This window comes from Phacochoerus africanus, chromosome 2 (genome assembly GCF_016906955.1).
Source record: "Phacochoerus africanus isolate WHEZ1 chromosome 2, ROS_Pafr_v1, whole genome shotgun sequence".
Taxonomy (NCBI): Eukaryota; Metazoa; Chordata; class Mammalia; order Artiodactyla; family Suidae; genus Phacochoerus; species Phacochoerus africanus.
Genome location: NC_062545.1, coordinates 35,238,312 through 35,265,522, shown reverse-complemented (window position 1 = coordinate 35,265,522; position 27,211 = coordinate 35,238,312). Strand labels below are relative to the sequence as shown.

The window sequence follows — 27,211 nt, the reverse complement described above, 5'->3', positions numbered from 1 at the left end:
TCAAAGAAATAACAATATAATACAGATAGTTGTTCTATAACAACATACAACATAATTAATAACTAAAAGCAAAAAAAACAACTAAAGGAACTTTTATAGTATCAGTAAATAAAATAGTCATTGGATTTAAAAGGAAAAATTGTACTTAGAATTGAGTAGTAGTGAAAATACTACAGGGAAAAATAGATGGGAAACAGTCAAAGAAATCTTTAGAGAAAAAATATAGGTTTAAACATATTTATCAAGGACCAAGACATGTTTTTAAAATGACTGATATAAGCTAGGAAGGTAGAAAAGGAGCAAGAGAACAGAGAACAAAAGAAAACAATGAAGATTAAGTCAGAAATCAAAGAGAGAAGAAAAACAACAGAGAATTTTAACAAAACCCAACTTCTTACATCCATCCAAAAAATTCCATGTCCAATAGTTCTTACAGGAGAATTCTACCAAATTTTAAGGAAGAGGTTAAAGTCTATTTCTTTTTTTTTTGCAAGTGCCTCAGAAAGAATCTATATAGCTCACTTTAGAAAGTTAGCGTTAAATCTTGAATTTTAAAAGACAGGTCTATTAGCTCATTTCAGTGATGATCAAATGTAAAAATCTTAAATATAATATCAAACTCCTACACTGTATTTCAAATATATATACATAATGTGAAAGGATTCTTCAATTTGAAAAAATTTCAAAATTAATTTAGATTAGAAGATTTGAAGAAAAAACCACATTATCTTAGTCAATGATAAAGAATTAAGTTCAGTACCTATTTATTATAAAAACACCTGGAAAGAAAGGAATATATAGGAACTTCCTTAATTTAGTGAAGATCAATGGACCAGAAGACTTCATTTAAATTGATGTCAATCTCTCTAAACCAATGCACTGCTAATAATAAGTTGGGAGAACATGAATAATGGTTCTCAAATTTGGCTGCATTTTTAATCATCAGGGAGATTTCTTAGAAATTGATACCTTATTAATATGCCTCATTACTTACATAATTAAATCCTTACTTTTTCAAGGATAAAGCCAACTGAAACTAATACAGTGTTACATTGTTATTATTTGCTATTTTAGGGCCATACCCATGGCATATGGAAGTTCCCAGGCTAGGGGTCGAATCAGAGCTACAGCTGCTGGCCTATGTCATAGACACAGCAATGCAGGATCCGAGCCATGTCTGTGACCTACACCAAAGTTCAAAGCAACACTGGATCATTAACCCACTGAGTGAGGCCATGGATCCCTGTCGGGTTTGTTAACTACTGAGCCATAAGGGGAACTCCCTATAATGCTATATATTATATCTAAATTAAACCTCAATCATTTCTTAATTTTAAAAAAGACTGATAATATCAAGTGTTGCCAAGAATATGGATTAGTTAGAACTCTCATATTCTGCCAGTAGAAAAGTAAAGTAGTATGAGTACATAGGAAACTTGTCTTCCATTCCCTACCAAGGCTGAACATATGTATACTCTGTGACATGGCAATTCTGTTTGTATACCCAACTGAATGTATACACATATGAACACACATGTACAAGAATGTTCATGACAATGCTACTGCTGACATCCCAAAACTAGAAATAATCCAAATGTCCATTAGCAGTAGAATGGATAAATTATGATATATTCATCCACTCGAATAAATTACACACACTGAAATGAAAAAAAAAACTGTACAGAATAGCATGGATTAATGTCACAAAGATTGTTGAACATATATGCCAACTATAAGGGTACATATTATAATGTTCCATTAACATAAAGTTCATAAATGGACAGAAGTCATGATAACATTTACTCTGGGTGAGGATGATGGATAATGACCACGAAAAGGCACAAGGTGGAACTTCCGATTACTAAAACTTCTATTTCTTGATTGCAATGGTGGTTACATGAGTGTGCTTACTTTGTGCAGATTCACCAAGTGTATGCTTTTTTCTCATAACTGAGGTATAACATAATTGTAAAGTATTAAAATATAAATCTAAACACACAGAGAGAGATACTAGGCTCTTTTGTAAAACAATGTAAAATGTTAATTCTTCCCAAATCAATCTATAAAATCAATATATTCCAATTTAATTATAGTTGATTTTTTAATGTAATCAATTGATTTCATTAAAAACATGTTTGAAAGGTCTATGAAGAGCCATATCAATTTAGAATAAAGGAGTAAAAACAAGGAATTGGTTTATACATGAACAATATATTACCACTTATTTCAGAGCCATCGTTACAAAAATAATGACTTTGACACAACTGAGAAAACACAGACTAACGAAATGGAAGAGATATTTTAGAGACAGAACAACCCAGATGTGAGCATATAATATAATTTAAAAACAGCAACACAAATCAAAGGGGAAAGGATAGCTAACTTAGTAAATGGTGCTGGGAAATAATAAAAATTGGATTCCTTTGCACTTCAAGGCGTTGCTTAAACATTAAATTGATGTATAAAACTGTAAAGTTGATATAAAATAACAGAGGAAGTATCTTTGTACACCCAACATGAAGAACTTTCTTATGTGAAACCTCAAGAGCACAAACAATGAGAAAACAATGACTTGGGGCTTGCTTAAGAACAAAGACAAATTACATAATATTGTATAAATGGAGAAATATGGTCTGATTCAAAATAATCAATTTACAAGTGTATTAAACAAAACAATCTATACTAAGCTGATGGCTGCCTCCATCAATTCCTTGCCTGCAGGTATGTGTAGTATGTGTGTCTGTGCATGTGTGAACTGGATCTGATATTTGTCAATCTTTGTATTATTTCCTCATATAATATCTAAAAAATTCTTTCACTTATAAACAGGAAAGATTTGCCTACCAATAGATTTTTTTTTGTCTTTTTTAGGGCTGCACCATGGCATATGGAGGTTCCCAGGCTAAGGGTCTAATCGGAGCTGTAGCTGCTGGCCTACACCACAGCCACAGCAATGTAGGATCTGAGTCACATCTGTGACCTACATCACAGCTCATGGCAACGCCAGATCGTCAACCCACTGAGCAAGGCCAGGGATCAAACCGGCAACCTCATGGTTTCTAGTCTGATTCGTTTCCACTGTGCCACGATGGGAACTCCTCCTGCCTAGCAATAGTTCTTTATTTTCCCAGTAATTTGTATGGATTTAATTATACCACTGCCTCAATTCTACCACTCTTGGAACCAGAAATATATATTTGCCCAGAACATGACTCTGTCTTGAATGTATTCAAACCACTGCTTAATGAGTCTAGGATATTTGCTGTAGGTCTTAATGCTCTTTTACTGTATTAATATAATAATTCACACCAAAGCACACTAACTTATTCAATGCTCTTAGTTGAACACTGACTTTTCAACATAGATTTTTTAAAATTATCTTCTAATTAGTAAACATTAATTTCTATACCTTCAAAAAAGAATGTCATTATTTAAGAAATTAGAAGTTAGGTCACTACAGAAAAAGTGAGAGAAGTACCGATACAAAGCAACATTTAAAAGTGGTTAAGAGTTTGGTGAATTTTTCTTTCTAAATGCTCTGTTTTTAATAGTTGCTTTTTTAAAAAAAATATTTTCATATTCCAGAAACATAAATATGGATAACTTAACTTTTCACTCTTGGATTACAACCAATTTAAAAGAAAAGGCAAAAATCATTCATTATTCATGTTGAACTATTCGAAGGCCTACAAAATGCTCAAGAAGCTTTACTCAATTCTACTATCCACCCAAGAGTCCTATCTAGTTTCTCTGTTCTCCAGCACTGTTGGGTCTTGACCATTCCTTGGTTAATTAGTTTCTCTGGTGACCACCTTTCCTTTAACAAAACTCATATTCTCTGTTAAAAATTTCTCCTAAAATTCCCAAGAGTACATAGATCTTATGAGCACTTTCTAGCCAGCCAAGAGATAAGAATGTGCTTACCTTCAAAGTAGATGCCTGACTGGATTTCTAGGACCCTGGGGAGAGTCCTGAGGTCAAGGGAGTGGATGAATTCTTCCAAAGACAATGCCATTGCTTTGGCTTGGGTCTTGGGGGCAGACCTGGTACTTAGAGAAGCTTTTGGCTTCTGGGTGTCACTTGTCTGCAACTGCAGTCCCAGCTCATCATTCCTTCCTCAGGCAGGCAGGAATGTTACACCCAAGCCCAAATTGGGTTAGAATAGCTCTATGTGCTGAGGGCAGTAAAGAGGGAGGGAGGTGGCAGGAGACAAAAGGTGTTACAGCTCTTTTTAGTTCTCTTTGTGGCTTCATTTCCTTCTAACACTAAAGTAGAACAGGATGGGGGTGGGTGAGCCTGTCTGAACAGACACTGCCAAAAGACCAAGAATTGTGAAGTAGCTCTCTTCATCTGTTGCTGGTCCAGGTGTGTATCTACAGCAGGGCTAGGCTGTTTGAGGTCAGGGTTTCTTGTGGTTTGTTGACTAGGAAAGAACTGGGATTCAGGACTAAAGTCTAATCTTAAAAAGGGCACCATGTTAATTCTTTACCTCTTTAGTTCACTTCTAAAGTTTGGCTCTGCGCCTTATTTGCATATTCTCTGTGCTTTTATATTAAATTTGGTTACGAAAGTGCTTTGTGTCAGCTCTTTTCGAAATCTAATACTCTAGAGAGAGAGAGAGAGAGAGGACTGAAACTACTTTTTATTCTTCTACATTAAAAAATTTGCTGAATTTTAAAGGAGGGTGGGGAGGGATGCAAAGTGATACAGTAAATTAATATGAATTTTCTAATCTCCGCACTGTAGTGAAAGTATCTAAATTCACTGCTAGGAAACCTGAATTTCACGGGTTTAGCTCTGCTTTTGACTTATAGGTGACATTGGCTTTGTCTTCTCTGTCCTTCATTTGTCTCATTTATTTAACAGAGAAAAAGTTAGAGTCAAATAAATTATACAATTTCTCCCAAGGCCAAAATTCTACACTTCTGATCATGAGGTCCAAATTTTCAAGAGGCAGGGTGGGGATGACAAAAGTCAAAGGAAGCAAGAGAAGCCTCATAAAAAGTAAATCACTTAAAAATCCTCCCCTTCTCTGTTCATTGTATTTAGCTGAGATAATGTTTTAGAGCTAGAGTATACAATTCAAGGCATGATTTTCTAAATCTCCTTAAGGTTGACTAAAAGAAGATTGGTTGGTATAAATACAGGTGAAAGATGCTAAGAAGCTGCACATTCTCCTTATAAATTGGATTCCAGGCTCCCTGTCTAGAAACTGTTTTAGCCTTCGGCTGCAATGAACATAGCCAGATAGAGAGGGTCAGGGCATATCCCAGCTGCACCATTTCCTTCACATAAATGACCTAGGAAAATAAAAACACTGCCTTAAAAACACTGCCTTATTTTGATCTTGGGCTTATAAAATGCTTTCAGCTCTTAGAAACATATTTGACACTTGCAATAATTTGCCTGGCTTCATTTCTTTCTTTACAAAGCTAAAATTTATAAAGTCAGATCAATAATTTTTCACCAGTAGCTTCTACTTTCTCACTTGAAACTTTTTTGCTCAGAAATCCTCTAAACTTGATTAGTCTGCCTTCTGCACCCCTTCTCCCAAGTTTAGGCCTCTCAATGGACTGCAAACATTGTTTACAGCCTAAGAGTGTACATGGTTGATACATGAAAAGAGCTACTACAGACTGCTCCTTAAAAATCGTACATCTCTTAGGATTGGTGCCACAGCAAATTTCATTTGATATTTAATCCAAATTAGACTTCACTTGATTTTTTAAAAGATTTTCCCAAGTCAAATTCTTATTCTACTAGCCAAAGAAGCCATTTCAAAATATTAACATTTTTTTAAAATTATCTTTGCTACTCCTGCTTCTGCTCTTTCAATAGAAGTTCCTCCTCCCTTTCTGTTACATTCTGCTTCTTTATATTCCCAATATTCGTTAATGGCACTACCATTCTCTTAGCTTCTCAAGCCATAGGCTGCATCATGGGAGATGCCATATTCAGCCTTCAAATCCCTGGAACACTAGAGGTGGCAATAATCAATATCACTCACTCTGTTCTTGCTCTGTATCCTTACTCTTACTGCTTTAGTCCAGCTTAGAATTACTTCTGACACTGCAGGCAAAGAAATCTTCACATGAACAGCCTCGATAAAACTGACAAGTAAGAATGTTAAGAGGGTACTTGAACAATCAGGTAGTAAAATGGATGATTAAAATTTAATAACTGAAACAGCAGATTATTTTTCAGTTGTAATAATAGATTAGCGAGAATTCAGAAACAATCCAAAGCACCGACAACTAAAGATGGTCCCTCCCCACCCAGTTGCACAAGAATTGAGTCAGCCACTGCAGTTGCTGATCTTTAAAACATCCTGAAAGGAGTTCAGGATGGAAATCAGGAATGAGGCACTCTGTGCTCCAGAAAAACTGGCAGAACAGGCCTTAAAATAGTTAGACATTTCCAGGAGAAAAATTTGACAAACCAATATATTGCATCTTCCCATACTTAGAAGAACTCTAAAGTAATTAACTGAGATAGCTGTTTCTTATGACTATCAGCAACCATTCCACTGAGATGTGTGCTTGACTGTATATAGCCGCTTCTCCAGAAATCACATATATGCTGACCTCCCTTGGCCTACATCCTCAGCACAGTTCCTCAGAGCTATCTGAGAGTCTCCTGAGTTACAGTCCTCAGTAAGTCCTCAAATAGAAGTGAAGCTCACAGCTCTCCCATTTTGCATTTTTATTTTAGCTAACAGTATAAATAATAATTTACCATATGAAAAGGATAAAACTCCAGAGCAGTAGGAAAAATATTTAACAAATAGTTGTTAAATAATTTTTAACATAAAAGTTTCCCAAAATCCTATGCAACGAAATTAAATTTATATAAATTGAAAACCTAAATAAAAATAAACCAAGGGAAAAACAGAAAAATGTCTGGAGAAGGTCAGGAAAGAACTATATCTAAGCATCAGTGGAAGTTTTAAAGGAAAGACTAATAAATTTGACAACAGACATTAGATTAAAATTAAAATTATTCTAAATGTCAAGCCCAATAACTCCTATATCTGAGATACCCATGGGTTTGCTTTAAGGACCTCTTCTTTTTTTTGATTTGTTTTGTTTTCTGATATTCTTTCTTATCTTAGATTTTTTTTTTTTAATTAAAATTCTGGAGTTCTCATTGTTTTTCTCCCAAGGGAGGGTAACTTCTCATTTTATCCGAAGCTAAAATGGGGCATCTCACCTTAAGTCCAGTCAGAGATTGAACTAAATTTAGTCTGGGGTTCAGTTTGTGTGAAGCCAATTTCATTTACAGTCAACTCTCTCTTTAGGGAGCAGACCTCAGAGGCCTCTGCTGCAGGTACAGGACGTGTACTGGAGCTCCACCCTCCTCCTTGAAAGTCCTATCTTCACAGCTCTATGAGGCTGAAAAGCCCTGCCGACTTCTTCAGCTTATTACAGAAGAAGATTTCTAACTGCTGTCTCACACAGTCAACCCTGTGCTGCTTCTGAACTGGCCAAACCTTGAAAGGGAAACATGCTGAACAACTCATTTCTCTGAGTTTCTCTAGATGCTTTGCTAGCCCCAAATTCCAATTTTTGCCTCCCTAGCTATGTGCAACTTCTAAAGACTCAACTCAACTTCCTTCCTCCTGAACCACCACTTTTTTGCTTTGCTTCTTGGCCTCTCTTGGTGTCAAGTCCTAATCCTCACAGGCATGGAGGGGGAAAGAAGTGTAGAATGTTGGATTCCCCTCACTTTGTGTTTCCCTGCTTTTCAGGATCTTGGCCCCTCAAGTCCCGACTGCCATGATAGCTCTCCTGTTCCTTAAAACATACTTTTAAAAATCATCCATTCTCAAGTTGTCCTTGGTAGGAGAGTTGGTCAAATCCAAGCTCATAGCCAGAAACAGCAATCCTTAAATATTTTTATTTTGCATGAATAATAAGTAATCTTTATAGATCAAGGACAATAATTCATTATTTGAAGTAGTTCTATTTTCTTAAAGCTCTTTTTTGATTTACAGAAGTACTTCTAATGTCTGTTGTCAAATTTATTATAGTCTTTTCCTTTAAGACTTCCACTGATGCTTAGAAATAGTTCTTTCCTTACTTTCTCCTGACATTTTTCTATTTTTCCTTTGGTTTATTTTTATTTATTTAATTGTTCCATTTATATAAATTTAATTTTGTTACACAGAATTTTGGGAAACTTTTATTTTTAAAATTATTTAACAACTATTCATTGAATGAAACAGGAATTGGAGACTTTCCAAAGCTGAAAAAGACATCTATCCACAGACTGAGAATTGCTAAGGAGGGTAAATATAAAGAAAAAAACACATCAAAGAATATCATACTGAAACTTTTAAAAACTAAAGTCAAAGAGAATATCTTAAATGTAATATAAAGGGGGGAAAATTATCATCTTCACAGGATCAACAAAAAGACTAGAGCTGACTTATTAACAAAAACCAATAAAGCCAGAATACATGAAACAGAATCATTAAAATGCTGAAAGAAAATAACTATCAACTTAAAATTCTACAACCAGAGAAAATAATCTGTGAAAGTTAAAGCAAAATAAAGACATTTTCAGAAAACAAAAACCAAGATAATATGTCTTCAGTAGACCTGCACTAAAAGAAATTCTAAAGAGTATTTTTCAAGTAAAAGAAAAATGATACCAGACAGAAAGAAAAGAAATGCAAGAAGGAATGAAAAGGATAAAATACACGGGTTAACTGAATAAATATTGATGGTACAAAACTATAATTTTAATGGTTTAATAAGTTTAAAATATACGTGAATTATGTATAGTTCATGCAGTATATAGCAATATATAACAATAATGTAAAAGAAAGAACTGGTAAATGAGTTAAAACATTCCAAGTTTCTAGCCTTCTAGAGAAGTTGTAAAAGTAATCATTAGCAATAGACTGAAATAAGGAAGCATGTTACAATAGACTGAAATAGGGAAGCATGTATAACATCTAGGAAAATCACTAAAATACCGTAAATAAGTTAATAAAATAAACTCAAATATATTATTTATTGAATTTAAATTAATATACAAATAAATATCAAATAATTTAATAATCTGAGTAATAAATTAATACTAGCAGACAGCATTTTGAAAATATATGTTGTTTAAAAAACATATACTTTATATATATATATATATATATGAAGCTTAAAGGTAAAGGGATGAGAAAAGATATGTCAAGAAAAATAAGCTCAGGAGACTACACTAATGTCAAGTAAAGCAGATTTAAAGACAAAAGCATTATTAAACATTAAAGGTACCCTTAATAATGAAAAAGTGATACATTCACAAGGAAGCTCTCAGCTCTAAATGTGTAATGCACTCAATGACTCGGCTTCAAATCATCTAAAGAAAAATTAACCAAATGTAGAGAAGACATAGAATCCACCACTACAGTCAGAAGCATTTACACAAGTATTCAAGAGTTGACAGAATAATCAGATATTTATTTCAAGAAATCCATATTGCTGAGGTGCAGTGTATCATCACATACAAACTGAAAAGTGATGGAACATATCTTGAAACCAATTTGACCTAGTAACTTCATATTTAAAACATAATTAGAAATACAAAGATTTATTTATCCCATTAATTGAAACATTTATTATTTTTAATGGCAAAAGAAAAAGAAGAAACCCAAAGGACAAAAATGGACAAATATTTAAATCAGTTAACCGCATGACTATACCACACTATTACTAAAAATATGTTTTCAAAGAAAAAAATTGTTATGAGAAAATGCTACAATATAATGCTAAAAATTGAGGGTGGAGAGGAAACAGCACAGAAAAAAATCTAGAGTAGGTGCCAAATTTTACGTTTTTAATGTGTGAGTGTGTTTCTAGAAGAAAAAATTAAAAAGATTAAAAGTCAGTGAACTACTGCTTTTTCTTTCTTTTGAACAGAGATTACTTTTTTTTTTTTAAATTCTGTGGTTTCTAGCACCTTCTTTGCACTGTTTATACCCAAGCCACGGGTATTACCCTGTTCCTCTTTATTTTATCTTGTGGACATTTTTTAATTCTTATCTTACCTTAATTACCTTAATATTCACAGCCATGCCCTTTTCCTTGAAATACTCTCCCTCTCTCATTTATTTATTTACTTATTTATTTGCTTTCCTCACGTTTCATTCTGTGTTGCTATTTGCCCCAGCTTGGTCTTTTTTGTAGCCTTCCTTTTTTCTGCCTTTTAAATACTGTGGTGTTTTCACAGTATTTGTCTTGGGTTTCAGATGTAAATTTTTATCTTAAAAGTAATGTAACAGGTAATATAAAGAGCTGAAAGGGCTAAGTTCAATGGACAAGGGCTGTTGCAAGTCCATCCAGTTGTTGTCAGGAAAGAATATAAGCTCAAAGATGAAGGGTTGTCAAATTTTCCAAAAAAATTTTTAAGATGTTTTTCTTGTGAAATCATCCTTATATGTTTGCAACTACTACTCATTTTTTAAAAATGCTGGCCACATTATTATTTTTTACGTAGTATTACCTGATCTTTCCCAAATGTGTGCAACTTATTCTCAGAAAAGGGAATCCTAGCCAAAAATAAATAAATCAAAACGTTTCCCATTGTGACTTTTAACCTATACCGCTATGGCGATGGCTTCTAAATCTGTGTCTCTGGCCCAAACTCTTTCCTGAGATCCAGATCTATATAAAACCTTTTGGATATTTTTCAAACCTTAAATTCAACATGCCCCAAATTGAATGTTTCATTCCTCTTGCTGTCCCCACTCCCATCCTCCCAACCAACCCCCCCAACACACAATCTGTCTCCTCTTCCCGTATTCTCTACCTCAGCAAATAATACCATCCTCCATCCAACTTTCTAAGCCAGAATCCTGGGTCTTATTAGTGACACTTTCCTCTTTGCCATCCGCTCTACCAAATGATCACTGAGGGAATCCAGGTCTACTGCTGAGGCATTTCTCAAGTATTCTACCTCTCCCCAAGCCTACTGTGCCTAAATAATGAAGGCCACTACTGTCTCCTGCCAGTAATAGGGTAAAAGGTTTTAGACGATCAAATTTTAAAAACCTCCTTCTTCACTGTTAAGCCTGAGTGATCATTCTAAAGTATGAATCTGATCAAGTAATTCCCCTTATCAAAACTTTTCAGCAGTTTATTCTTCAGCAGTTATTACTGAAGTCGCTCCCTTGCAATAAACAAATTGCACGTGACAGGAACTCAACTCAGTTTGCTTCATGGGACTTGTGACCAAAATTGACCCCTTTATGGATAGAGCATCCTGTGTGGGAAATCTGGTCCTTTCTTTTAGGAAAAGAAGGAATAAATTCTTATGACTGAAAGATTTTCCTCTCAGGTAAGTCCCATCAAATGTCTAACGGCATTTCTCTTTAAAAGATGCATTTCGCATCACTCCAGTAATTCACACATACTTTGAAAATTCCTGTTGGAAAAAATCTGTTTCTATTGAGAAAACTCTGAGATTGCTTCTCAATGGTTTTAACTAAAGAACAGAGATGCATCTGTCTATTAGAACACCTCAGAGACGATGGAGTTATAGTTAGTGTCATCTCTGCAAATGATTTCAGTCCTAAGAAAAGTAATGCTGAAAAAAAGAAGGAAAAAAAGAAAAATAAAGAAAAAAATAAAGAAAAGCTAAAAACAAGCTTCACACAAAACGCCTATGCTAATCTCCTTTGCTAATCTCTCTGTAGCTACTCTGTTAAAATGTGAGCAAAACTTCCAGAATTTTTTTTTTAAACTACTCACTGCATAAACTACAAACCAGGGATTTAAAGCCAATATTTTAATATCTACATAGGACATAATATTTCTTTGAGTAAAGATCAAACCTTCGAGACCATTTTGACTGGTACCTGAATCTCTGCATTTTCTAAAACTTTTTTATTCTGAAAAAATTCAAAATTTGGCCTTGCCTAGAAAATAGGAATCATGCCCTGATTTTTGCTTAAAATGTGGAATTTACTGGTTTAAGTCACTGATGAGTAAAGAAGCAATTCTAGCTACAGGATAGCTCTTTCTGGAGAGCTATACAATATCATCAACATCAAGCTCAGCTTTCTTCTGCATGAATTGCATTTCAGGGAGATCATGCATATGTGTTGAACCCTGGCAACTCAAGAGCTACATCTTCACAGATCCAAGTGCAAAGGAAAGAAATTACAGTCATCATTCAGTATCAGCAGGGGATTGGTTTCAGGGGCCCAGCTTGCCAAACCCAAATCAGATACTCAAGTCCCTTTCATAAAGTGGCAGAGTACAATGAACACAGTTGGCCCTCCATATCTGCAGGTTTCATAGTCACAGATTCAACTAGCTGTGGATGCAAAACCTGTGGATGTGGAGGACTGAATGTACCTTTTCTCTCTCTCATTTTTTCTCTCTCTTGCAGCATATGGAAGTTCCCAGGCTGGGGGTTAAATGGGAGCTGCACTGGCCAGCCTATATAACACAGCCATGGCAACACCAGATCTGAACCTCATCAATGACCTACACCACAGCTTGCAGGAATGCCAGATCCTTAACCCACTGAGAGAGGCCAAGGATCAAACTCACACCTTCACCAACACTATGTCAGGCTCTTAATCCGCTAACCCACAAGGGGAACTCCGTACCTTCCCTTTTCACCAGGAAAAGTCCCAAGATAAGGCCTGATTGATACAACTTGAATTGCATGTCTCTCTCTCAACCAATTACTGCAACTAAATAAATGGAATATGCTAGTTGCCCAGAACAGGTTCATGTGCTCTACTTCAGATTTTAATAGGCACTTTCCCCAGCTAAATCTCAAAAACTCATGTGGGACAGAAGTCTCAATGTGCCATTACCCCAAATAGGAGAAACTGGTGTTTGATGGACAAAATCATATTATGTCAACCATAAGTGTTCCCAGTGCCATAAACAGCTCACTGTTTGCAGTACTTTGACCACCTCGCTTCTTCATCTCCAATTGAAGATGTAATTATGTACATTTTTAATTTAGAGGAATGAGTATGAATTATATTAATACTCTAGAAAGAATTTAAATCTGCTATCAACAATTTACTTATCTTGTAAAATCCACATGGGCATCTTTAAAACTGTACATCTTTAAAAGGATTGCTAAATTAAAAAATTTCCCCTTCTCTAAGTATCTTACAACCATCATGGCCCCACTTTCAAAAAAGCTTGTGCCTCCTAGCATTTATATTCTCCCGCGGTATATGGAGGTTCCCAGGCTAGGGGTCAAATAGGAGCTGTAGCCACCAGCCTACGCCAGAGCCACAGCAACGCAGGATCCGAGCCGCATCTGCGACCTACACCACAGCTCACGGCAATGCCAGATCCTTAACCCACTGAGCAAGGCCAGGGATCGAACCCGCAACCTCATGGTTCCTAGTCGGATTCGTTAACCACTGCGCCACGACGGGAACTCCTTTATTCTCTTTTTAGATGAAGCTCAAGGTAGGGCTCACATTTCTTCCCAAGTACGTTTATATGCATGGTCATCCTATTTTCTACTCTAATGCTTAACTGTTCTTTCAGGAAGCATCTTTTGACCCTTCCTCTGCACCTATGGTTATACAAGGCACTGAGAACATAAATAAGCCAGTAGAGAGGTTACATTTTAGCAGACTGCACACACAAGTTGATTCACTTTAAAGCTGTATAAAATTCTCCATAGAGATGAACAGCCTACTTTATCGGAACACACAGGAGGGACACCTGACCCAGCGATTTGAGTTAAGACTGGGTTTCTGTAGGCAGTGTTCCTGAGGTTAAGAGGTAGTTAAGTAGCTAAACCTGCTCACCTTGCATAGGGTTTATTCAAATGGATGATTTTTTTTTTTTTTTTTGCATGGGGTTCTGTCTGTTGCCAGATAGTGCAGAGCAGGAGCAAAATGGAAATATGAATCTTGGGGAGAGGGATGATGTGGATGTTGACATCATCATATAAATCCTGTGCTGGCATTTTTCCCTGCCATGGAACTCAACCCCTCCCCTCAGAACCATAATGACTAATCAAAAAACTAAAACCCTTTTACTTTTAAAAGAAACTCCATTTCCTCTCTCCAAATGACGGAAGTTCTGTGATATAACTCTAACATTTTCTCCTGAGGTTTATATAACATCATTTAAAAACTTAACTGCAATATGCCTGTAGAAAGTATAGTCCCACTTGCGACAGCTTTCTCTTTTTCATATATATGTTGTATCTGAAAGATAATCAAGCATGTCATTTATGTTTCAGTGTAGTAATATCTTAGAGTCTGAGAAACAATTCAGTCCTAACTATTAATAAAAATAAATTTGAAAAAATTTTAAATAATTTTCATTACAAATTAAACACTGATAGGTTGCCAACCTCTTTAAAAAGTCAGGACTTTTTAAATTCAGACCTAAAATAAATGAATGTACTGAATATAAACTATATTATAAAAATAAAACATTAAAATAAATGTTAAATGAAAATTATTGGGTTTGGCAAGTGTGACTTAAGTTATATATTTCTTTAACTGAAGTCATTTTTTTGAGTAACAGACCTTTCACTTAACCTGACATATATATGTGTGTGTATACGTGTATCAGTAGCAAATTGATTGTGGGGAAAGTGATAGATACAGCAACAAAAACACACAAACATAAAATAACAACTAAAAATATACAATATTATTTTTTGCATAAATGTATGCTAAAGACAGAATGACCCAGGACTCCTATTTCCTAAAGTATTTTAATAATTGAAGAGCATACTTTGCTCACTTAGCAGATAAGCAATACATGACTGAGATCATTATGTTTCTCAAAGTTTCTCTATTTTACAAAGAAAGCCTATGATACACACTTTGACACAAATGACCTTTCAAAGGTGGAAAAGTTAGAGATCTAGTGACAAGAAAACCTGGGACAGGAACTACTTATGGAAAGAAGCCAATCTGTTGAGAAACAGCCTCCACCAAGTAAAAACCTCAAAAAAAGGGATTAGAAGGGTAGCAAGTGGAGAGATTTACAGATTCACTTTGTACAAAAACAATGACTTTAGATTTCATTACTTTCTAGTGCATACAATTCTTTAAAAAAATTTGGTATACATAAAATAGCTAAGAATAAATGAAATAAAAGGCTTGTTATAGACGATGATTCTTCACAAAGATTTACAGTCATAGTTCAAATTACATTCTCAGTGACTATGTTTTCCAATTAAAACTCAGAGCACTGCAACTAGCCTCATCATTCTGTGACATTATCGTTTTAGAAAAATGTATTTATTTTATTCTTAGGAATCATGAATTTATCTTCAAGAGTTTGCCATCAGGGAATTAAATTCTTGACATCATAAACAGTTATGACCACATTATATGAGTATTTGTTTTCTGATGGTATGTATTCAGAAGTACTTTGATATTTTTATCTATTCCCTGCAACACTATTCCCAGAATAAAACTGTCTAAACAGAACAAGGTGTGGGGACAAAGTTCCTACTATTACCATGCCTCAAAGAAGACCATTAGAGGGGACTTCACATTTAAAACGGAGCTTATAAAGTAGAGCAATGATCACTTTTTTTGTATTTAAATAATTAATTTTAGAATAGGTGTAGATTTACAGAGAAGTTGCAAATTTAGTAGAGAGAGTTCCTGTACGCTCCACATCCATTTTCCCTATTGCTAACATTTGACATTACTGTGGTGCTCTTGTCACAAGTTAGAAACCAATGTTGAGATTAACTGGACTCTGTACTTAATCAGAATTTTATTACATTTTTGCTAACATTGTTTTTCTGTTCCAGAATCCCATCCAGTATATCGATTCACATTTAGTTGTCATGATTCCCTAGACTCCTTAAGCTGTGACATTTTCTCAGACATTACTTTTGATAACCTTACAATTTGAGAAGTACTGGTCAGGTATTTTGTAGAATGCTCCTCAATTTGTGTTTGTCTGGTATTTTTCTCATAGTTTGACTGAGATTATTGGCTTGGGGAGAAAGATGACAGAGATGAAATACTATTCCCATTCTATCATATCAAGGATTTGTGCTGTTAATATGATTGGCGACTGATGATGTTAACTTTAATCATCTAACTAAGGTAGTGTGTTTACCAGGTTTCTCTCTGGAAGCAAATAATTAGCATAGTCTACCCTTTAGAAGTGGGAATTTATGTTCTAGCTCCTTGAGGGAGTAGTATCTACATAAATTGTAATTCTTCTGAATGAAAGATTTGTGTCTTCTCCCTCTAATTTTTTTTTTTTTTTTTGCATGTGCCTATACACTTTTCCCAACACCATTTTTGAAGAGACTCTCCTTTCCTCATTCTGAATTCTTGGCTCCTCTGTCAAAAATTAGTTGACTGAGAGTTCCCGTCGTGGCTCAGTGGTTAATGAATCCAACTAGGAACCATGAGGTTGTGGGTTCGATCCCTGGCCTCGTTCAGTGGGTTAAGGATCCAGCGTTGCCGTGAGCTGTGGTGTAGGTCACAGATGTGGCTCGGATCCTGCGTTGCTGTGGCTGTGGTGTAGGCCAGTGGCTACAGTTCCGAGTAGACCCCTAGCCTGGGAACCTCCATATGCCACGGGAGCAGCCCTAGAAATGTTAAAAAGACAAAAAAAAAAAAATTAGTTGACTGCATATGTGTAGGTTAATTTCTGGGTTCTCTATTCTGTTCCATTGTTTAGTGTCTGTTTTTTATACAAGTACCATATTGTTTTTATTACTATTAACATCATTTGAAATCAGAAAGTATAATGTCTCCAGCTTTGTTCTTGTTCAAGATGGCATTTGCTATTTGGGCTATTTTGTAGTTCCATACACATTTTAAGAATGTTTTTACTATTATCTTTTTTTCTCTTTCATGCTTTTTAGAGCTGTACCTGTGGAATATGGAGGATTCCAGGCTAGGGGTCGAATCGGAGCTGTAGCTACCAGCCTACACCACAGCCACAGCAATGAGGGATCTGAGCTGCGTCTGTGACCTACACCACAGCTCACGGCAATGCCGGATCCTTAACCCACTGAACAAGGCCCACATCCTCGTGGATACTAGTCAGGTCTGTTAACCACTGAGCCGTGTTGGGAAGTCCTGTTTTTACTATTTCTGTAAAAAATACCATTGGGGTTTTTGATGGGGATTGAACTGAATTTGTATACTGCATTGGGTAAATGGACATTTAAATAATATTAATTCTTCTAACCCATGACCACAAGATATCTTTCCACATGTATATCTATCTTCTTTGATTCCTTTCATCAATGTTTTATAGTTTTCAAATGTATACAAATCTTTTTCTTTCAACTCTGTTATCTATGATTTTAATTTTATATATATTGAAGTCTCAATATACCAGTAGATTACTGATGGATCCATTTTTGTTCGATTTACAGAAAATCTACTTTTAGAAGAACCACAGAAAAATCTTTTAAAGCTGATGTTGGGATGCTGAATGGGGCTTATTATACCTCCCCTTTAGGAACAAACAAAATTGAAAGCAGACATAAGAAGCAAAGAGATTATTGTAGTATATTATCTATTTGTGGTTTGTTTGGTACCACCTGGGTAGAGAACAGATCTGTGAATATTGGCTGAACTTAGAGCCTCCAACTACCTTCCTACAAGTCCAGAGCTTGGTATTTATAGTTGAGAGAATTAAAGTTCCAGATTCTAAACTTTAAAATACTCACAATCTCCACAGGTCAGACTTTCAGGCCTATCTCTAGAAAACAGGCCTTAGGCTCTGATTTGGCTGTACTTCCTAAATAAAAGCAGGCAAAGAAAGATAGTCTGCCTGGAGACCGAAGAGAGAAACACTGAACCACACATGAACCTTTATCCCAATCTTACCAGAAAAGGAGTTTTTCCTATGGGAGAAGCGAATAAGGAAGAGGAATGGGCAAACTTTTTTTATCCAGCATTCTAAAAGAAACTTCAGAGGTGCCTATTTTATGGGAATCTGAATCTGGAGAGAGTCCGACAATTAGCCTTATATTTGTTTATTTTAAAAATTATTTCATATTTTGAAAGCTAGAGAAAATGTTTGAAAGAATTTCCATATTATCTTTTACAATACCTTTATTTTAAAACAAATAAACCTAGGGAGAGAGTTAGAAGGATGACCAAAGCTAGACCATATCCTCTCTGTAGGAAACTTGAATGTTGAAAACAACAAGACAAAGAGAGAAAGAAAAATAAAATGAATGAAATTCATTCATTTCAGCAGTTAGCACTGCAAAAACAAGATCATTAATTATTTCCTGCTGCACTGTTAGATTCTAAATCTGATAATCCCACTTTTTAGGGGTCAGTGAACTCTCTAATATGGGTAAAATAAATTTTCTTTTTGCTTAAACCAGATTGTATTTCTGTTGCTTGCAGCCAAGGACCTTAAATAACATAATACTACCAGGAAATTGTTTCAGATTGCCTCAAAACACAGGACAAGATAAAGACCATTAAGTTGTTGAGCAGGTCAGAACACCAAGGCTTAGGTTCACTGACAGGAAATCAAGATTCCTGGGCCAGAACTAAAATCTAAGAGTTTGATTCTGCAAAATCACTGGTGTTGATATCTAGTCCATAAAGTCCAGGAAATGGAAATAGAAGCAAATGACCAAAAAAAAAAAAAAAAAGTAAAGAGTTTTATTTCTAGTTAAAACAAAGCCTGACAAATGACAGTACTGAATTACTCAAACCCTAAAATAATCCCAACTCTCACAAACTATAAGAGAAGGTTTACAAAAGTGGGATGGTCTCCAAATCCTTCCCAAAGCTATATCAGATGTGATCTGGAAGTCAGTCAAGAGAGCAGAATGGAGTCAGTCCTCCAGTGACACTTTGGAACTATAACACAGAACAGCAGCTTCTGGTACCAACCTCTGTATCATCTAGAGTCCTCTGGCCGCAAGTAACACATATGAATGCTGATTAAAGCAATATGGGGGAATTTACTATCGGGATAATGTTCACAGAATTGAAAGGATGCTAAAAACGAGACAGGATCCAAGACAGAAGAATCTGGAATGTATGGGCATTATACCTAGTCTTTCATATTAGCTCCCCAAATCAGCAATTCTAAGAACTTTCCCATGTCAAAGCTGCTAAGGATGATCATTGTTTAGCATATTTTTGATCTATTTGCCAAGGCTCTGCTCTTGGAATGAACAGCTGAGGTGCCCCCTCAGCCAAATTTGTATTGTGTGATCACTTTCCGGATCTTAGTTGATTGAGGAAGGACCAATACCTGAGACAAGCTGGTTTAATCAGGTTCTCTTTCCCAGAACTTTAGAATTTGGGCTAAAGGTATGCTGGAAACTGGGAATTAAATGTCATTAAAGATAGAACTTTTATAGAACTAGCCTAAAATTCCTGTGTCTGAGATGAGCCTTTCTCACTTTCCGCATTCCAAAGACCTAATGGTTTAATATTTCCTTGGATTCTATGAGGTATCATAATATGTTTGCAATACATTCCTCCCTTCTGCTGAAGTTAGGTGGACTTAGCTTATCTCACTGATATCTAAGAGAACCCTAACCACTATGCTGTTTAGGTAAAGTCCTCATTGCAAACTTCAGTGGTGGCTTTTAAGAATTATGCATGACTTGACTAATTTAGAAGTCATTCTCCATTGGCCATGTTCTTAGACAGGCCCTAATGCAGGTATAGAGAGTGCTTCATCATTAACTCCAAACTGGCTTAAGACTCTAAAGGACAGACCCCCACCATTAAAAATAAATAAGCCCATGTATAACACATGCTCTATGGTTAGCACTTTAATTCTAAGGAAGAGAAGAATTATCAACCTGATTCTGCTGGTAATGGTAATATCTTTTAGAGAAATTCTTATCTAAACTCTATCTATACCTGGCTACTTGAAGAAAGAAAACTCTGAGTATGTGTATGTTTGTGTGTGTGTGTGTGTGTGTGTGTGTGTACACATATACATACATACATACAAAACTAGTGATAACTATGGACCCTGAAGTCTTATGCTGAAGGTATTATTTGCAGAGAGCTGTACATTTGATCACAGAGGCTGATGCTAAGGATTATTACCTGCATAAGGGCACTGGAGCAGCCCAAGGTCTTCTCCTCTCTTGCAGGGAAGAAGGGTGCTATGAAAAGCCCCTTGCCTCCACACACCAGCAAAAGAGAGCAACATAATACAAAACTTGTAAACATAAATAGAAACCTAGATTCTTCAGAGTGCTACATTTGTGAACCTGGTGTGTCTACAAAGAGGGGGCGTGGAGCTCTTAAATCTTGATGTGGTTAAACCCAGGTTGGACCAGACTGTATTTCCTGCTGTGTTAGCTGAAAGTAACGGCAACCAATTCCAATTAGATTAAACTGAAGAGTAAAATTATTATAAACTTTCAGAATTGTTTAAAGGCAAACCTACGACTGGGGATCAGGTGAAAACTGGAACCACAAATCAAAAAGCCATCTAGAACTTAAAATGTTCTCTCTCCATCTTTCATTTTTATTTTCTCTGCATGTCATAGAAGAGTCTAAGTAACCCCCCCAACCCCATGTCCACTCAGCTAGTTTGTAATAGAGGTGGAACTGAGATTCAAATCTTTTTGACTTCTAGTTTTGAGCAATTTTCTACTTTACTCTTGGTTTTGAAAGCAACTATAATCAGCTATGCAAATCTAATGCCTTCCATGTTTTACAACTGGTAAATTGTACTAAATGAATACATATCAAATGAGGTTGAACAGTTGCATGAGGGTCCACTTATTTCCTTCCTCCCTCTTGCCTGCCTCTTTTCCAATACAGTATAGTAGGTGGTGTCATTGACCATAAGGTCACATAGTTCCTGTTTTACACCTCACCAGGCAGACCTAAGCAAGTCATTTAGACTCTCCAAGTCATGGCTTTCCATCTTTAAAACAAGATAGTAATTTTACCACCCACAGAGTATGGTAAGAGTGAAATGAGACATTGCACACTCGGGCCTCCTATTGTGCATTGGTATGTGGTGTATCTTTTGACGGTACTAGAACTATTAGTACCTCTATTCCTATGTCAGTCCTTCAAACAGCTCTGCCATCTCATCTCCAGTTCTAAACACAAACACCATGGCCTTGAGCATTCTCAAAGCAGGGGTATTTATATTGATAAAAACCAATCTTTTAGTGTTTTTATGGAAGAGTAAGTGAGACAAACAGATAAAGTGACATTCATTTGTGACTTAATCCATGTGTCAAAGTCTGGTTTCCCAAAAAGAGTGGCCAGTGTTTCTGGGCAACTGTCAAACCTTCCTGATTTACACAGATGCAACAATGTCTGCTGAATTAACCTGTGGCATTTGCCAAAATCCACCTCTGCCAAAAACAAATTTTTCTCCTCCTGGCATGATGAACAAGAGATAGAGATGCATTAAACATTTACTGAAACACTTGAAGATAGTAGTCTCAGGTAACAGGAAGTGTTCTGAGATTTATTTAGCATACTTCAAGTGCATATAAGACAGCAGGAGATACACAGGGAATGTTCCTGAGGTTTTTTCTTTTCAGTCAGCTTCCACTGTGATTTTTACACTGTAATTTATTTTTAAAGAGGCATCATACTTTCCTGTGTGGCATAATAAAATCTAAAATAAATGTTTTGCCCAGATAAGCACTATTAAAAGGAAAGGATACTGAATTCATTTAAATACATTTGCAAAAGATTGATTTTTCCCAAGAGAGTGAACATATCCTATTTCCTTAATTATTCTTGAGGTTTTGCCTATCAACTGACAATTTCCTACAGAAAAGAAGCAAAACAGCCCAGCTTTACCGACAGCAAAAAGCTAGTAATACTAGAATGAAAACGGATATGTCACTTTCCTTATCTGTTCTAATGTGTGAGTTATTAGGAGTCAGAGATGAAATAACCCCCACTCTAGTGAACAGAGTTGCTTAAGAATATACCAAACTGAAAGTGAAATTCAAAGTCAACTTTTTCTAGTTTTTAAAGATTAATATATGTAGTCTTAACTCTAAGCAACAGGTATGATGAATTATACAAAATTAGAGTATAATGCAGTAATATTTGCTTTATTTTTCAAACTACTTTTCGACTCTTCTCTAAAGCCTAGCACCTGCCATAGCTGCTAACAGTAGGGTGTCTCAGGAATACATAAGCACCTGATTAAGCTCTCCACAACCCTTGCACTAAGCCTAAGTCCCTAGCCCCAAGTCTTTTTGTCTTAGCACAGTTCCTCTTTAAAAGCTGTGGTTTTTTCTTGTCATTGAACTTGCTTCAGGTATTCATGAACCTGGTCCTGTGCCAAAAACAATGATCTCTCTTGAAGAGCGGTGATGGTTAAACAACAGTGTGAAGGTACCAGATGCAAAGCATTGTGAAAAGTGCACTCTAAAATGATTAAAAGTGGTACATGTTATGCTACGTATATTTTACTAAAAAAAGTAATTACCTATAACTTTTATTTCTAGGCAATGGTGGGTGCTTGCTTCCCAGAGGGTCCTGGCCTTCTTTTTCCAATAGGTCCATCATCTTATCTTTACATGTCAAAGGCAAAGGCTTTTTGTACTAATCACAGGTACACAAAATAAAATTGTGCCTTTATATCTTTCCCTTTCTCCTTCAAAAGATGGAATATAATTTCCTCTTGACTGTATGGGGCTTACAGTGCTCTTAAAACCAACTGAATGTAGGAGGTACCATGCTGGATAAATTGTGAGGCTAGATGACTAAAGGTATTTCACGTCCCTTCTTGCTTATTCAAACTCATGTTGGCTCCCTCAACTACCATACAGGGAGTCCAACTACCCTGAGGCCACCATGCTGTAAGGAAGCCCAAAGTAACCCACACAGAGAGAGCAATAGAGAAGTCCTAAGACCACAGGAAGACAGAGATGCAGCCTCAGCTTCTCCACTTCAGTTACTCTGACTGCAGCTGCATGGGGCTCTGAACCAAAACCACACACTCAAGGCCCTCTCAAATTCCAGTCTCACCAAAACCACAAGAAGTAAAATTATTGTTGACCCATAAATTGTTATGTAGTGATAAGAACTAAAATGGAATCTGAAACCTGAAAGTGGGTGCGTAATAAAAGCCAAGAATTTGTAACATTGGATTTAAGACCAGGCAGAAGCTAGAATTGCCTTGTAGAGACTATTAAGGAAAACCTAAAAGGCTCAGAGAAAAATTCAGTAAAATTTTGAAAGACCTCAAGGAGGCTGTCTGTGGAAGCTGAAATAAGGAAAATATTATTAGAAAGTTTAAAGAAAGGAGATACTTTTATACAGTGACAGAAAATTGAGCAAAGCCATCAACTGAAGCAATGTGAAAAATAGAAAATGTACCTGATGAACTTGGTGATCTATCTAAGGAAATTTCCAGGCAGAGTGTTGAGAGTGTTACCTGGTTTCTCTGAGCTGCCTATGGTAAAATGAGAGAAGGGATGAACTAAAAACCAAATTACTCAGGTTCTGAATTGGATTCAAAGAGTATGCAAAGGCTCTCAAAATAATCTTTTCAGCTAGCAAAACCCTCTCAAAATAAGAAGTCTCAAGCCAAAAATAAAATCCAAAATGTGACTGAGGATTATCAGAAAAACCTAAGTCAGGAGGTCCCATCGTGGCTCAGTAGTTAACGAATCTGACTAGGAACCATGAGGTTGCGGGTTCGATCCCTGGCCTTGCTCAGTGGGTTAAGGATCCGGTGTTGCTGTGAGCTGTGGTGTAGGTCGCAGACATGGCTCAGATCTGGTGTGGCTGTGGCTCTGGTGTAGGCCAGCAGCTACAGCTCTGATTCGACCCCTAGCCTGGGAACCTCCATATGCCACAGGAGCAGCCCTAGAAAAGGGAAAAAGAAAAAAAAGAAAAGACCTAAGTCAGGACCTCATGGCACCTTTCAGACAGACCAAAGAGAGCAAAAAGGACCTTAATGGTGTGACTTTCAGTGAAAAAAAAGGGGGGGTTTCTGATAGCCTTTAGGAGCATTATCCCTCAGCAACATCACAGGTAAACCCAAGGTAGAAAGGGGCTTACTTCGAAGAGATCTGTGTGGCATCTGTCTAATGAAGTAAATCAGAAAATAACACACAGAAAGTCTATAAGTTTTAAAAAGAAGTGCATTTAAGGAGTTCCCATTGTGACACAGTAGAAACAAATCTGACTAGGAACCATGAGGCTGCAGGTTTGATTCCTGGCCTTGCTCAGTGGGTTAAGGATCCGGCCTTTCTGTGAGCTGTGGTGTAGGTCGCAGATGCGGCTCAGGTCTGGTTGGCATAGGCCAGCGGCTACAGCTCTGATTAGACCGCTAGCCTGGGAACCTCCATATGCCACTGGTGTGGCCCTGAAAAAAAAAAAAAAAAAAGGTACATTTGCGAATACTGAAAATTGAAAGAGGGCTTTGGACTTTTTAATTTCCAAAGACAAAAAGCAGGATGAGAAAACTAATCGAATGCAAATGCAGGCTCTAGGCCCATCTCATATATTTCCTGCCCCAATCCTGAAATTAGTCATTTCTCCAAGGAGTCTTAGTTCCTTTTTTTGCAAGATGGTACTAGGAGCCAAGATCTGAGTACTAAGTATACTTACCGCCTGTGGGATATCATTGTTTCTAGGCTTTCTCATATGACAAAGCCAAAAAATATACCTATGTGGACAGTATTCCACTTATATATGTACATTTGTAAATATTTCTCTCTATATATCTATATTTACATTAAGCTAAAGATAAGTTCACAGCGATGTCTTCAATGCTAATCTAGTACTGCATGGTCATTCTAGCTTCCTCCACTTGCTTATTTCTAACCTCCCACATCAACAGCAAGAGAGTGGTTTTTATAACCACCATCCATTTAGTTTTTTCCCATGAGAGTATGGGAAAATTTTGACACTGCTATACGTATATACTGATACTGAATAATTAAGTAAATGGATGACTAATTTTAGGACTGGGGAAGAAGCTATACAACATGAGCCTGGAGCATTTCATTGTGTTAGAAATAAAGTACGCAAACACAACCAAACAAGACACAATCCCACACCCAAACACAACTATAGGCTAAAGGGACACAGGAACCAACTGAAAGAACCTCAATGGCCAAATCTAGAAATGATCTAAAAAATATTATTAGATTATAATCCAAAGTACAAAATAAATATTCATGAGTCCATGTTAATATAAACAAATGTTTGAATAAATTAATAAATGAAAGAAAACACAAATATTTTAAGCAGAAGAATTCCAAATAATTTATATAAATATATCCCCCCTCAAGAAGATGGAGCATAATTCCCCATGCTTTGTGTCATGTATATAACAACTTTCTACCAAAAAGTATACTTTGGAAAGGGAGAAAGGTTAACTTTATAGTTAAGAAACCTAACGAACACCACCTTAACTAGGTAATCAAAGTCAACATCAACAGTGATATCATATTGATCACATGTACCCTTGATATAATGCAATATTAAAAGTATTTCACCACTTGAGTTTTCCTCCCCAAACTGATTACTGCAGTCTAATAATGAGAAGAACATCAGACAATCACAACTGAGAGACATTCTATAAAATACTTGACCAATACACCTCAGAACTATCAAGGTCATTAAAAACAGGGTAAGTTTGAGAAACTACCACAGCTAAGAGCAGCCTAAGAAGGTGTCACAAATAAATGTAACATGGTGTCCTCGATGGGATTTTGGCACAGTAAAATAGCATTAGGAAACAACTAATAAAATTTGAATAATGTCTGGGGTTCAGTTACTAATTGTGCATCCATACTGATTTGTTGTGACACATGTATGTACTAAAGTAAGATGTTAATAGCAAGGGAAATTGGACATACATGAGAATTTTCTGTTTGATCTTTGTAGTTTTTCGGCAAGTCTAAAACTATCCTAGACTTCAAAATTTTATCTAAAAGAAAGGGAATAATGGAAGGAACTGGATCATCCTAAGGGTATCATAGGGTTGCTGTACCAACCCAGGATTACTTATTGCTGGATTTCTTATTGCATCTGGAAAATGCCTATGTTGTTAAATTAATCTTGATATAATGCCCAAATCCTTCTTATCAGAGCAACAAAATGGCAAATGAGTATACTGAGTCTTAGAGGTGTAAGAGAAGAATGACAGGACTGAGAAAAGGAAGAGGCATAGAAAGAACCAAGTTCTTCCTGAAGCAAGGCTATTTAAGTATCCAGATTCTAATGTCATAATGATGAGAAAACTGTACATTTTTATTTTAGTTGAAAGAATTATTCACCTTCCACAGTTAAGGAAAGATCTCTAGCTGCTGTCAGTTGTAATATGGGAAAGAAAAGGATATTAAAAAAAAAATGCTTAATTGAGTCTAGAAACAACCTGAGGTAACCAACAAAGTTTGGTGGGGACCAGTGGAAAGAACAAAGTTGATAAAGTATTGAGGAAGAAACTTTTAAGATTTGGTGTCATAGACGGATAATGGAACATAAAAAGTCATGTCACCTCAGTCAAGAATCCCAGGTGTGATTCTCAGAGGATCATTCTTGTTTGGCTGGTTGGAAGCCCCTACTATCTGCAGGGCAAAGGGAGTGACAAATCACGCAGTCCCTTTGCAATTGTGTGTATTTCTCAGCAGGGGACAAAGAGGACCAGTTTGTGAGTAAATGTGTCAGGAGACTCCTCAGAAAGAATCTGGGCCCCTTTGGTTAACTAAATGGTTCAACCAGTTACAGTCCAAGGTCAACAATGGTGCATCCACATCAGCAATTAAAGGGGCAATGAGGAATTAGATTTAGGTTAGAAACCCAGATACACGGGAGTTCCTGTCGTGGCGCAGTGGTTAACGAATCCGACTAGGAACCAGGAGGTTGCGGGTTCGATCCCTGGCCTTGCTCAGTGGGTTAAGGATCTGGCGTTGCTGTGAACTGTGGTGTAGGTTGCAGATGCAGCTTGGATCCCACATTGCTGTAGCTGTGGTGTAGGATGGCAGCTACAGCTCCGATTGGACCCCTAGCCTGGGAACCTCCATATGCCGCAGGAGCAGCCCAAGAAATGGCAAAAAGACAAAAAGAAGAAAAAAAAAAAAGAAAGAAACCCAGATACTTATACCTAAAGAGAAGCAAAATCAATAAAATAGAAAGACAATGTGATCAGAAATAGAAAAAGCAGAGTGTGGTAACCAAATAAAACCCATAACTCCAGCAGTGAAGGTACAGTGAAGCAGAGGGAAGATTGTGGTTTTTGTTCTGGGGCTAAGAAGTAACACCCAAAACCAAATCACTGCAAAG

General features: G+C 36.4%; 1 protein-coding gene across 2 annotated transcripts in view; it reads right to left on the bottom strand.

The window, feature by feature from the left end:
* The window catches only part of THEMIS (thymocyte selection associated), a 195,219-nt gene extending 190,995 nt beyond the window's left edge, over positions 1–4,224 (bottom strand). For both annotated transcript variants that reach the window (XM_047758998.1, XM_047759008.1), the window contains exon 1: positions 3,925–4,224. In XM_047758998.1, the coding sequence (XP_047614954.1) occupies positions 3,925–4,015 (91 nt within the window). In that variant the 5' untranslated portion in view covers positions 4,016–4,224. The remainder of the gene's footprint in view (positions 1–3,924) is intronic.
* Between the last annotated feature and the right edge of the window lie 22,987 nt (positions 4,225–27,211).